General features: G+C 49.7%; 1 protein-coding gene across 2 annotated transcripts in view; it reads right to left on the bottom strand.

Moving 5' to 3' along the window:
* Window positions 1-7,284: 7,284 nt before the first annotated feature.
* Window positions 7,285-13,981, bottom strand: part of NR5A2 (nuclear receptor subfamily 5 group A member 2) — a 116,759-nt gene continuing 110,062 nt past the window's right edge. For both annotated transcript variants that reach the window (XM_040985412.1, XM_040985411.1), the window contains one exon: window positions 7,285-8,184. In XM_040985412.1, coding sequence (XP_040841346.1) covers window positions 7,937-8,184 — 248 coding nt within the window. In that variant the 3' untranslated portion in view covers window positions 7,285-7,936. The remainder of the gene's footprint in view (window positions 8,185-13,981) is intronic.

The following is a 13,981-nucleotide window of genomic DNA, read 5'->3' as shown; positions in this document are numbered from 1 at the left end:
TGGAACACGTGACTCTACACTTCTCACTTACAGATGCTTGTTCACCTCTGACAGACAACCCTGCACAGTTCTAATTGTTTGTTCCTGGAGGAACATCCTTAAGAATAAAGATATTCTGTAAGGAGTATTTTCTAAAGGCAACAGGGAAAATGAAATGTGGGCAGAAATGATAAGCACAAAATGTGTTCTCCCCATAAACATTCTTGTTTTGGATTTGCACGGGCTGTCATCCTGCGTGCCTGCAGGACACGTCTCAGCTGAGTTTGTGAGGAAGAACCTGGAGAAATCGGTAACCAAACAGGCTAGAAAGAATGAGGTGCAACAGGTCAGGACCAAGGTCAGGGAAGCAGGGACTGGTGATGGCAGTGCCGCCTGTTGGGGTGGTAAAACCAGTCTCTCTCCCTGCCCGCCTCACCATTTCCCATCTATGGAAGACTCTAAGAATGCCTGTGTTGTGGGGGTCCCCTAAGACTGAACAGTTTACATCTGTTGTAGCTACCAGCGGATATAAGCCAGCTTCTCCAGGATCTTGTTGAGATGAGGGCAGTTTCTAAAGTTTAGAAATCATTTGGTCTCTGCTTCTTTGTGTGTTTGCATCCTGTGGCAGGAGTGGCTATTGGCCCTGTAGAATGACTTGGAGGAAGGCAGCAGAGCACTGAGTCGGGGACCAGTGAGATGTCTGTGGGGATGTTTGGCTGGTCATGCATTTGCTATTGGACTTTGCACAAGTTGTTGGACCTAAGGCCGGTTTCCTCAGTCCCGAGAAGGGCTTGTGATGGCTGAATGAAGTCATGTTCTCATCCATCATAGGCTAAGTGCCAAGATGCTGAAACAAGACTCCAGAATCCAGTGGCTTAACAGAGTTCAGGGGCGGCCATTTGGCACAGTGCTGAAGTTGCTGCTTCCCAGGTCGGAGAGCCTGGGTTCAAGCCTTGGATCCTCCACTTCCCAATTCCAGCTTCTTGCTAAGGTGCCTCCCAGGAGGTAACTCAAGGACTTGGGTCCCTGCTTGTCTTCAGGAAACAGGACCGAGTTCCCATCTTCTGGCTTTAGCCATAGGCTCAGGCATGAATGTATGGGTATTTGGGGGAGTAAAGCAATGGATGGAAGCCTGTTTATCTCTTGCCTGCCCCCACCCTTTCAAATAAAGTGAACACAATGAGAAAGAGGTTTCTCTCCCAGCAACGCTGATTCTACCAGGGAGGTGGGTGACTTCCACCTCTTGGCTCCTTAATCCCCTGGTCTGAATTGCTCCCCATGACCAGGGGTCTATCCAGGGCAGCAAAGCAGAGCCAAGGGCAAGTGGCTGGCTCTTAAGGTGAAGGAACTCAGGATTTGTGCTGCCTTCAGCCCCGTCTTACCCACGTGGTTACACCTTGGTGTAAAGAAGCCAGCACAGGCGACCGCTGACCTCACCGCCAGGGGCTGAGTCTGCAGTGCCAACGCGTTTCTGACACACGGCAGATGCAGGAGGAGCCGTTGGGGGCGCATGAACACAATCTGTAAAGAGGTGACACGTCTTTGTATTGAGAATGTCATGGACGCTGACCTGTCCGGAGTCCTGTGGGGACATGTTGGTCAGGTTGTGATCTCTGTCTTGCATCATCAGTAAATACTGAAAGGTCAAATCAGATCTTACACATGTACATCTCTGGGCCAGACTGCTTGGCTGGTCAGGGTGGGGGAATCCTGGGTGGTCAGTTCTGGGGGGTTGTCACTGAGGTTACCCTGTGTGGGGCCTGCTGTCGGCCAGTCTGGCCTTAAGGTGGCAAGCTCCCAGGAGACAGCCAGCCTCCTGTGAACATGGCTGCACTTTGGGACAGCCTGAGTTGTTGGTGCTTCTGTCACACCATGACAAGGTCTCTCCCCATAGGAACCCCTGCCGTAACTCCCGGAGGTGCCAGCTTTCTGAGGCCACAGACCACAGGTGGATGTTTTTCATAGCTCACTCTTTAGATGGCATGCAGTGGGGCCTGGTGCCTTGTACCACATTCACTGCCTGTGGCCTTGGAGGAACCACGTGCTTGGGGTGGCAGCTGTCATGCTTGCACATGTGTGTCGCCCCGCGCAAGGAAGCCCTGCGACTGGTGTGACTGCACTGTGGGCCAGTGAGGCGCCATCCTGTCCTGGGCCCCATGAAGACGCCCACACCATGTCAAGGAGATGAACATCTAGCAGTGTGGTCTACGAGTTAGGGGACTTCACTGCATGAGGTCTATTTAGTGCTAGACACTGGGCGGCTGGCTCAGGAATCACCCAGCCCCCACCCTTGTCCTGCTCCCAGCGGAGAGGGGCAACCCTAGCAAGCAAGATAGGGCTAGATTGGAGCACAAATTTCACAGAGGTTAGGGACTATAATGTGGGCTCAATGTGGTTTGCTGGGGCATCTGGAAACCACAGAGATGCAAGATTGGGAGTAGGCAGCAGAAGAAAGATTCTTCCAGGAGGTGGGTGCATTGTGGGTGGGTAATAGGAGGGCTGGGCAGGGAGCCTGGGAAAGCAGGCAGCAGCTGTTTCTGCAAAGGCCCTTGTGCTAGGTGGGAAGGTGGACTTGCCTCCTGAAGAGGTCAGCTGGCAGAGGATGCTGAGCAAAGCAGCAGCACCTTAGCGTGGGGGGGGGGGGCAGGGAGACACTGGGTATGGGGTGACACTGATGGCAGGAGAGCAGTTGGCGGCCATTGTTTGATTTTTTGGGAAACAACCAGGGCAGGAGAGGAGCGAGCTGCTGTGAGAGGACCTGGAGAGGAAGCAGCAGTGTGTAGATGTTGAGGCCGTGGGGGAGTGAGGTGCAGGAGGTAAGCAGTGAGTGGCACAGGGGGCGGGAGACGAGAGCAGGGAGGCCCTGGCTGGCTGCAGCTGGATAGGCTGGACTTGATTCTCAGCAGATGTGGGCAGTGGGGTCAGACGAGATGAGACAGGGCTGTGCCCAGTGGGAGAAGCAGACACAATGTTGTTTCTCTCTGTGGCTCTTTCTGACCGACATGGTCCTGAGTGTAGGCTCATATCCGACCCAGTGTCTGAGGGAGCCGGGTCTGGGGCCACGATGCCTCCTGGGCACCAGCTCAGAGGCGGAGTAGCCCAGTATTACACCGTGTAATGGCTCTCTTTGCCCTCTTAGCACCTCTGTGAGGCTTTGCCACAAACAAACCCACCACCGCTGCCTTGCTTGGTCCCTTTCAGCAAATGCCGTCTCTGTGAACCACAGAAAAGTATCACCGGAGTATTTATTTTGAGTGGCTGAACGCTACACTTCCTGTGCGGTGTTGGGGGAAAATTGGTGGTTATTATTCCAGGGAAATGTCAAGATGGCTAAATACTGCAGCAGTGTGACCTGTGTTACGTTGAACAAACTCCCCACATGTTTCTCATAAAAACGCACATCAGAGATGGCTTCGAACTGGATGTCAAACTCAGTTAAAGGCATGAGCTTCTTCAAATTTATTTTCAATATCAAACAGAACAGGGGCACATCCACACGAGCCCTTTCTTCACGAGGCGGCCCCAGGGTGAGGGATGCAGCGACTGTGTGTGTCACCCCCTCTGCTGAGTCAGGCCTCTCCTCACGATGACCTCAGGCCACTTTCCTTGGGTGCTCCTGAGAGACACCCTCTATCAGTGTTTCAAAAAGGAATATGTTATTTAAAAATAAACCCATGCTTTCCCTCTTACTTGACCTGTGTGAGAATTTACCTGGCTGGATCCATACGTATATATTTTCCAACCTAGACAGTTTCTCCATGCAAATGATACTTTGATTAGATATGAATAAATCTGTTCTTAGTTCATGGAGTGCCAACCAGAGTAGTTGATGAAACTGTTGTGCCTTAGAGGTTGGCAGGGCAGCCATGCTTTCAAGGCCATGCCTGAACTGCTTAAAAATCTTGGTGTTAGGGGCAACAGTTAAGATGATGGTTGGGGTCGGGGCAGGTGTCGGGAGGCCCCCCTCTTGCGGTGCCTGCGTTCTGTGGGAGTGCCAGTTTGTTTCCAGTTCCTGACTTCAGATCTAACTTCCTGTTAAATGTGCCTGGGAGGCAGCAAATGATGGCTCAAGCGCGTGGGCCCGTGCCACGCGCTGGGAGAGGCAGATGGAGTTGTGCACTCCTGGCTCCAGTCCTGGCTGTTATGGTTATCTGGGGAGTGAACAAGCCCATCCTCTGTCTGTACTTTCACATGAAAACAAAACAGCATTCAAACACTATATGGGATTCCCAGACCCCATACTTGAAGTGTCTGGGTTCAGGATTCTGGCTCTGCTTCCTGCTCAGGCTAATGGGAGACAGTGGGTGATGGCTCCCATGCTGGGGCCCAGGCCCATGAGTTCCAGGGTCCTGGCTTTTCATCCTGGCGTACTATGGCTATATCTGCCTAAAACAAAACAAAACTTAGCTCCGTGCTCTGCGAGACTTCAAGCACAGTGTGTTGTATCTTTCTTTGGGGTCTAATTGGTGTCTGCTTGGCAAACCACCAAGGCTTCCTGCTGCTCCTGACCTGGGGTGGGGTCAGGTCATGTGGCTTGTGGCGGAGGAGGGCTGCACTGTGACATTGCCTAAGCAGTGTGACGTGTTCTGTGTCTCCTGCACTATTTTGTAATCCAGTCTTTGTGGATTTTTGGAATATGGGCACTCTGGTTTTAAAACCGTGTTTCTGAGTTACTGCTGAGTACTGGTGTCCTTAGTGGTGACCCAAAGCCTGCTTTTCTCTCATCTCTTTGCCATGGAAGCAAACCCTGCCAGGCTGGAACTGCGTAGTGTGTTAAGTGTTGACCCTGCAGTCCAACTGCCTGCGATCCAATCTCTGCTCCTTCCCTGGCCAGTGCAGCCCTTTGCGCCAGGAGCTGTGGCAGGTGGGTGTTGCCTTGTACAGTTGCTCTGAGGACTCCGAACGAACTAACAAAGCACTTTAGAAAGAGTGTGGCAGTCTCTGTGAAAAAGCTAGATCTCCTAAGATTGTTAGGCCACTTGAGAGATTAGCCAGAGACAGGCCAGTAGCTATCTGTGTGCGATTTTTCAGATCAGAATGATTTAAAAGTGTTAGCACCCCAAGAAAATGGTAACAACAACAACAACAACAACGACTTTTAAAAGAAAATGATCAGGCTGGGCATATCAATATTTATTGAAACACTGAAAAAAAAATTCCATGTTGTTGAGAAATTCCTGGCAAGAACTGACACGACATGTGTTTCACTGACACAGTAAGAAAACATCGACAAGCATCGGGTCTCGCACTCACAACACTGCGTGTTCAGATCCGAGGCAGCTGCAGAATTCCGTAACACAAATGCTCAGACGTCACAGACTGTCTGCTCGCAGATTGACCATGATAAGCCAAGCTAAGCCAAAAAGCCTTTAGAAGCAACCTGCTTTTCCTAATGCTATGTCATGTAATGGAGCAGGTGGTTGCTAAGCGAAATGTCTGATTGCAAGCTGGTTCACAGTTACCGTGAGATGTTCCTCTTGCCCATGAGGGACGAGTCTGGCATCTTGTGCCCTGGGTGTCAGCGGCAGTGTTGCCTAACTGTAACCGAGTAGGTCAGCAATGTATTGGCATTTGACATTATTTAGGTTTAATGTTCAGTGGGGAATACTGAATACAGACTCAGTGTAGAGTCTGTATTTTAAGAGTGAATTTGGTTTTGCAAAGTTGGAGACCCTCTGGATCTCACATTCCTTCCCACGCCTGTTACACACCGCAGTGGAACCATCCTGTTCCCTGTGGCCGGCACCCTCCCTCTGCACGTCGTCTGCTGACCAGCGCAGCAGGAGAGAGCACCGACGTAGCCACTCCGTGTGCTTTGGGTATGAGCGCTGCCCAGCCATTTCTCACTACCTTGAGGCATGAGGATAACACAGGTGACCGAGATGCCCAACTTAGCTAACATGTACCCTTCATGTGGACGAGTATTAGAGGTGATTAAGTAATAAAATAATCCTCTTTGTACACACTGAAGCGAGAACTCATATCTTTGGTATACAACTTACAATGGCTGGAAAGGAAAACCAGGTTAAGACTCTGTCTTGTTGAATTTACTTAAAAACAGGAAGCTACAAGTCACATAATTTACAATAGATATTAAATAAACTACAGTAAGAATGATGAAGATTTACAGACATTTAATCAAGTGAATGATTTTAAGTCATGAAGACCCTTCTATGTCCCTGAACTATGTTGCACTAACTTGAAAACACGCTACAGTAAACACATATATTTGGTTTCTTCAGTCTTGGCTATATCTTATACAAAGGTGAAACCAAGGAACAATAAATTAGCATCATAATTGTCTACAGTTGAAACTATGATATACAATATAAATAAACTATTCAAAAGCCAGAAACATTTATGAAAAAAAAAGGGACCAGGAGATACCTTTATTCTTTAGTTTCCACAAGTGATTGTGCTGCCGATAATCTCAAAAAATTAAAGTCTAAATGAGATTCCCGTGTTTTGATTTAGTGTCTCACGACATACAATAATTAAAAAGAATTAAGGAAAAGTACTGCTTTCATTATTCTGATATCACAGTCGCCCACCCCCTGTGCCCGCCGTCCCTAAACAATGTAAACACTAGGTTTCCTTTTACTTGAAAGTGTTAATACTTTAGACAACTGTTGGTCCGCGCCTGCACAGCTACCTTGGAGAATGGTGAAATAAGGCAAGACTTTTCTACCTGTGGCATTGCATCCTAATAATACTGATACTGTGTTTTGCAGTTTGTCTGCCCTTTTCTGTCCCCCCCAGTATTTGTTCTACAGCTGACTCTGGTCTCTTAAGAAGTCCAGCGTGTGTCTCTTCCCTTTGGAGAAGGTTTGCAGAGTTCTAATTCCTTTCCTGGCTGTGTGTAAAACGCTGTGAGTTTAGGAGATGTGCAATTGCAACATGACCAGACCCTCGAGTCGGTGACATCATCATCTTCTCCTTCCTGTTTGCATAGCTCAACGTGCTTCGGCTGCTTTCCCACTTCCTCGGACTGTGACTGCCATCCCTGCCCGGTAAAACACGCGGAATGCTTTATTATCAAACGAACTACAAACCTTGATGATTAGAAAGACCGATGCATCCTAATAAGCCTTTGGGCCAGAAATGACTATGATTTTTAATGAAATCCAACAGTGCCAAAGCCACACATTTCGGCAACGGTAGCGGAATAAGGTGTCACTCAGTTCAGCTAGGGAGCAGGTGCTTTTGCAGTTTGCAGTCATTTCCCTTGAAATGAATGAATGCTCATGTTAACACAGAAGAGGGACACTGCCTGCTTGTTAACATCACAGAACACATGACAAAAATCAACCCGAGAGCTTCTTGTAGGTGGCACGCTAACGTATTAAACAGACTGTTCTCTTGGGCTGCTTGCGGTCCAGGGTACAGTCGAGTCTAGGCTTTCCGCGATCAGGTGGAGCAGCTACTAAGCGTGTAGCCGAATGTAGGCCCTGGTGGAGAACTCTGAGGTCCCAGGGCACATGAGGGGCCACTGCAGGTGCAGGTGCAGCTTCCCCTGTAGACAGGCCAGTCCAGCTGTCCCTTGGAGGAGGCCTGTGATCCCAGAGCCCCCCTCGCCCAACGCTGTACATGCCTGATTGATGATACAGATGGGTTCCTACATTTCTTCATAGCGGAGATCAATTTAAATATACAAGAACTGTTCTGTCCATTTCTATTCCGACAGTGTCAGCATCCGCCTGTGAGTTCAGTCCGTTCCCTCCCAACACCTCTTACGTGGAATCCTTTGGGGATGGGAAGCCTTTGATTCACAGTTTGCAATACAAATACCCTGATACATCATTTATTCGCTAGCAAGTATCTGATTATTATGCCTTTGCCAAGTCACCGTCTCTCAACCAAGCTTCCCGTGAGTGTGGCTTGGAGCAGTTCAGAGTATTTTTCTTGAAACGATTCCCTCCTTGTTGCCGTTCCCCTCCCTTCACAAAGCTCCTGCGACTTAGGCTCTTTTAGCATGCAGCATCTCAATGAGGAGGTTATTGTAGGGCACGTCCCCGTTCAGGTGCTTGTAGTAGAGGTATTCTTCAGCTTGCATGCTGATGGCCCGGATTTCCGGAAGTCGCAGCAGCAGCTGCCCGAACTTCTCCGTCTGCTGGGGGTAGTTGCACATGGTGTAGTCCAGGAGGGCGGCGTTGACTTGCTCCTGGACCCCTTCCACCAGCTGGAAGTTCTCAAGATTTTTGACATCTGCATGTAAAACACAAAAAGACAACCATTTCAATGGCGTTTTCAGTTCCTGTGTACAAAAGCAGCGTGTTCAATTAATGGAGTTATTTGTTTTCCTCTTGACAAAAAAAGCATACTTTACATGCTGCTGAATATGCAGTAAGCCCCACTCACCACGCTTCCTGGGAAAAAGGATCACAAAAAAGGGGGAGGGGGGCTTGAGAATGTCTTGTTGAAATTCTGCCTCTACCTCACATCAATTAGACACCAATGGGTTTGGAGCAAGGTCAGCTCTCTTCGTATCTTGCACAAAAGGAAAGGTCTGAGGATTCCTCCAGTAGAGGGATCATAATATACTGCCAGCAAATGAGTCCCTGGAGGGAGACCTATCTTACCCCAGTATATTACACAATTCGTATAATTCTGTATTAATTTTTCTGACCCAAGGTGAAATCTGTGTCCAGGGTATGATGTAGTTAATTCTAATAAAAAGTGACAGGGTTCTTGTTTCTGTTTGACATTTCCTAAATGATTCTGAAAGCCTTTGACTTTTTGAGCCTATGCTAATGAGCCATCTGGTACACTCCAATGATTGCCAATGGAATATGCGCTACTGGGGACTTTGAAATATATAGATCTTGGTGACTAATGATCGCCGGCAAATGAAGGCCTGGTCCTGCAGGCAGAACACGAGCCAGCACTGTCGGTCGGTGTCCCTTACCCTGGACGTGGGTTCTAAAGTCTGACACTGCCTTCCCTTCCCTCACCTTTGCTATTTGCTGACACTGATGGGACAGAGCAGGGCAGGTCACCCTTCACGGCTTTTGCTGATCATCCAGGGGTTTGAGACAGCTGTCTTGGTGGCACATGGACCATGAGGGGAAAATCCTACGCTGGAATTTCTCTTCACATGACATACCCATAATATAAAAGAATCTGGAAGAAACATACAGATGTCTGACAACACATGTGTAGCCGCCCACCTGCTCTTGCACTGGGTGAAGGGAACCACATGCTGCTATGACTCAAAAGCAGGAAACTCGGAGTGGTTGCCATGGTAACTCATGCCCCCGCTTTTTTGGCACAGCTAGCTTTTAAACTTTTAGCCTCTGTGCATGCAGGGGGTTTCCAGTCAAGTTCCCTGGGCTTTGTGGCTGCAGCGTGTCCAGGATGCTGTGTTTGGGCGCGGGCCGTATCTTTGCATTAAACATCAGTCTCTGACACAAATTACAGATGGCAAGGGATGGGTCCTGAGATGGCCATGCAGTGAGGGGGAACCCACGTTCATTTCAAAGTGAGCTGCGAAAAAAGATTTTGATGAATTCTTCAAGTGCTACCCCAACTTGGAGCTGTGCCTCCACTTGTGCCACTTAAAACTGTCAGCAAGTTGGTATCCACCTGACATCTTATGTATGTGATGTTTCTCCTATCTCCTATTGAAAACATTTTTATAAATGATGTAAAATTACTTAAAAATGCCTTAAACAAGGCTATGGACCTGCAGCCCTACTGGCTTCCAGATGATGGAAGGCAAGGCATCAGAAATGGCCTGGCTACGGGGTGCCTCTGTCCACCACAGCAGGAGTCGAGCTGAGTTCCTGATCACGGCCTTGAGAGTATTGCATTATGCTATAGTGAAACCTCCTCTTCCGAGCAAGGAGGGCTCACAATGGTGAGAGAGATGAGGCAGGGATTGGCAAGATGGGAGAAATGTGAAATCACAGCCTTTAAAGAAGCTTATAGCTGAGACTTTTTATACCCGTACTTTTCGAGGGCCAGGGCTTTATCATGCCACTTTGTCAAGGACAAAGGTAAAAATGACGCCCAACCTAGAAACGGGATGACGGGGCGGCCCTTGGCGTCTTCACCAGCAGCTGTCCTGGAATGACGCGCTCAGGTCTCCATCCCTGGCCTCGCCCAGCCTGGCCTCGGCTCCCTGCACATTTGGAAATGCTCACCCCCTCCTCTGAGCAGGCGAACACGCAGGTCAACCACATCTTGCCCAAAGATGCCATTTTCCCCTGAAGCTCGTCAGAGGTCACCCCACTGAACTACAAACTTGCTATTCAGCCCACAAAGTTGCTGAATAGACCTCAAGTTGGTAAACCCGCAAAGTCTAACTTGCCAGTCCCCTGCAGCTTTTGTCTACACAGGTGGAATGATTCTGACGGTCCTGCTGCAAGGTTAGAGGGAACGGGAAACACTGGAGGAAGTTCTGATTGACTGCTCTCGTTTGCTGACCGAGCAGTTCCGGGTCACTGTGCTCCTGGGCGCCTTGGTGCTGACTTGGTCTAGTTCACCGTTCCTCCCCCCGGAAGGGGCTGGGGGTGAGGACTGTGCCTCCCCAGAGACTAGGCCAGGAACTGTTACTTGACATTGTCGCTGTATTATTCAAGACTGATAAACTCTAGGCTGTGTCTGTGCCAATTTCCGAGTATCTGATGACATCTCTCTTGTCATCCGACAGTGAAACTGTGATCCAGTCAGTCAAGTCTTGAGGGAGGGTTGGGGTGGTCCCCCTGGCCGTGTACTCATGGGGACCGGGCTCACCTGCCACCAGCCTTGAGTCTTGGGAATTTCGAGGTCTCACAGGGGGATGCTGGGTTTTCTACTGGAGCTGAGGCTGTTCCCAGGGACTGAAAAGCAACCAAGAAGGTTGGTGCCAGTTTCCCGGAGGGCACAGGGTACTGTGTGACTCACTTTCACTTACATTTTAGGAAGTGTCCAGAAACTCTGGGAACTGGATTTCATGGATAGTTAAGTGATTCAACTACGGACCTACCGCAGGAGTCCATCAGGCTCCTTTAATTGTGAAGGGCACCTGACACACGTGGGAGTCCAAACATTCCAGTGAGAGAGAATTCAGAGGCATGTTCAGAAATGCAGGTTTTGAGATTTGCTGTTGGGTTCCCATAGTGCATGGCATGGTCCCACACTGGAATTTATATTGGTATTTAAAAATCTTTTGAGCGAGCGAGCGAGCACTGGGCTGAGAGCTGGGACCTTGCCGGCATGAGTGCTGCAATGGTCATCGCGGCTGCCTCCGAGGGCCAGCAGCAACGAGGAGCTAGCGTCAGGAGTGGAACTGGGACCGGCAGCCTGGCCCTCTGATGCAAGCTCGGGGTGCTCTCACAGGTGACTCAGCCGCTGCATTTCAGCAAGTGACCCCCAGCTGCAGGGCCGAAGGGGAGTGCTGCCAGCTTTGCGGTGGCATTTTGTGCCTACAGCCCCTTTGAAATTGCTGAGTTTCCTTTTCATACAATTTTAAAGCACCCGTTAATGAAGCCCATCATTACACATTCTGAGTTGGAAACTGTACCCAGGCCGAGCCTCCCCCACCCCTTCTTTATCCCTTTAAATCTTGATGACTGGCACGAGCGCAGTGTATTGTTCTGCTAGTACCCATCTCTTATCATTGTATTCTGCTTTATTCACTCAGGGACTAATTACCCACTTTTATATGAAGCAGCATTACAAGGAGCTCACAGTGGGGTGCTCAGAGGTTTTCTCTTTTTTCCATCCTTATTGGGAAGTAAACCCTTAGGTCTTCTTGAATACATTACGGCGGCAAGCGGATTCCCCAGCCAGACCTAGCATCCAGCTGCACTCTGAAGCCCCTGGTGGCTGCAGCGGTGGCCATGGCCCAGGGACCAGCCTGTGTAACACATTTCTGGGGACGGGTCCTTGGACGGGTGGGGGAGGGGGGAACAAGGAGCACCATTTGAATCGAGCAGGTTACCTTCCACTTAAAAGAAAAATCATTGTTCATGTTTTTCCAGTGACACAAAAGAGAAATTAACCTGGTTTTTGAAAAAGACAGCCACGGTGGGAAGAGAAAGGACAGGATTCTGCCCCTGGAGAATATCTCTTCATCCCAGGAGACCCCAGGCTGGGGTAAGCCAGGAAAGGGAGAAAAAAAAAAGTTTTCTCCTAAGATTTCATGTGTAGGACTGAGCCTGAATAATTTGTACACACAGTTTGGTAAGGGGAGGTAGCAGAGTGACAGGTGGGGTCCCAGAGGAGCCGCGTGCTCTTACAGAGGCAGCCGGGGCCATTTGGGGGTCCAGGGAGGAGCAGATGTACAGGGTGTGGCGGGCAGGAGACTGCAGGTGCTGCTGGTGGAGATTAGACCCTGTTCCCCATTTCTAGAAGACCTTTCCCCTCAAGACTTTAAATTCCTTCTTAGCAGTCACAGCAGCATCTGTGAGAGGACCTCAAAAATGCTTGTGGAAAATGAATTCAAGGTTGAGCTTACTTAAGGACACAAGAGGCCCGGGCTTGCGGGTCAACGGCTGGGACCCACCAGGTCAGGAGAGAAGGAGGGGAGTGATGGAGGAGGAGCCAAAGAAGGCTAGTTCATAAGGAATTCCACCTTGAGACTCAGGAGTTATGAAGATGCTGAGGCAGCAGCACTTAGCAAGAACCAGTCCATGCACGAAGCATTTGTCTTCCCCATGTGTTTTCTCGATAGTGGAGAAGGTATTGCCATACCCGTTTTCCAGATGGGTAGTCTCCTCCTTCCAGGGGCTGATGGCTTTGTCTAGGATGATGACACCGATGAGCAGCAGGTGGTGAGGTTCCGAGCAGGCCTGTCTCCTAAAGCCTCCACCTCCTCCATCCCAGGACAGCAGAGGGTGTGGGGACTGGACCCTGCACACCTGCCTGGATACTGTCACCTGCTTGAGTGGGGCAATGGGATGTGCTGGCTAAGGACAGTGTAGATCCCAAAGGGTCCCATGAAATGTGAAGGAGGAGAAACAGGCAGGCAGGGACTGAAGGGCGCAGGTGCTTTGTGACTTTGCATAAACACGATGGACAAACGGGTGCCTATGAAGTCACCAGGTGGTACCTTACCAGACCACATCGATCATATGGCCTGGGGTTAACTGAAACACCTCGTGGTGCACACCTGTACTACTGACACTTACCCCCAGCAGGTGACAGACCTTGAGTTTGGGTGACGGTGAAGGAAGCTTAGCAACCTAAATGCCACACTCCCCTATTACAAATAGACTGAGTGCAGTGTGATGTCACAGAGTCCCTGCATGGGGACTTGTCTGGACGGTGCCCAGTCTGGCAGGTTCCCTTTTCCCTCGGCCCTGCTCTGTGGGCAAGACAGAGTTCCTCCTCATTTTCCTTCTTTGGGTGTTTAGAGCAAAGGTCCTGCTGACCGAGGAGGCGTGAAAGCCACCTGCCATTCACATGCCACGCCACGGGAAGCTGGCCTGAGCTGTTGTGAAGGTCCCTCCAGCCCCTCTTTGCCTAGGACCACTCAAATAAGCACTTTTCTCACAAATTTATGTTTAAATCGGATCTGATTTGCTTCCTGTAAACAACAGGAAGTGACTTTCCCCAAAACCACTATCTGATTGCTTTCTCTGTGGTGAAGTTGTGCAGATGAAAACAGATTCTACGATGGTGAAATTTTCCAAAATTAAGGGAAGGCCGAGGAAATCTTGGCCAAGTTCATCACACATACTCAAGAACGTATGAGCACATATTTAACTTACAAAAGCGTTTCCATAATGTTTTCAGGCATAAGTTCCTCGAGCCCTGCACGAAATACTGTGAACTAGGGTCCTACAGATGTCCAGAAAAGCCAGGCTCGGGCCACTTGTACTGCTTCTTGGCCAATTCTGCTATCAACACACATGCATCCTCAGTGAGTCCGCGCCAGGGTAGCCCAACCCTGCCAGTCCAAGCTCAGCTAGCGGACGGTGGGCTCAGGCATGCACAGTTCCAGGAACCGAAATGCAAGTACTTTGTAGCAAGTATCCATGGTTGTAGATTACAGAACCACTGCCCTTGGGCTGTTCCC

This window comes from Ochotona curzoniae, unplaced genomic scaffold (assembly GCF_017591425.1).
Source record: "Ochotona curzoniae isolate NIBS_2020 unplaced genomic scaffold, NIBS_Ocur_1.0 contig_430, whole genome shotgun sequence".
Taxonomy (NCBI): domain Eukaryota; kingdom Metazoa; phylum Chordata; class Mammalia; order Lagomorpha; family Ochotonidae; genus Ochotona; species Ochotona curzoniae.
The sequence above is the reverse complement of the archived record's forward strand: the minus strand, read 5'-3'. Positions and strand labels throughout refer to the sequence as shown.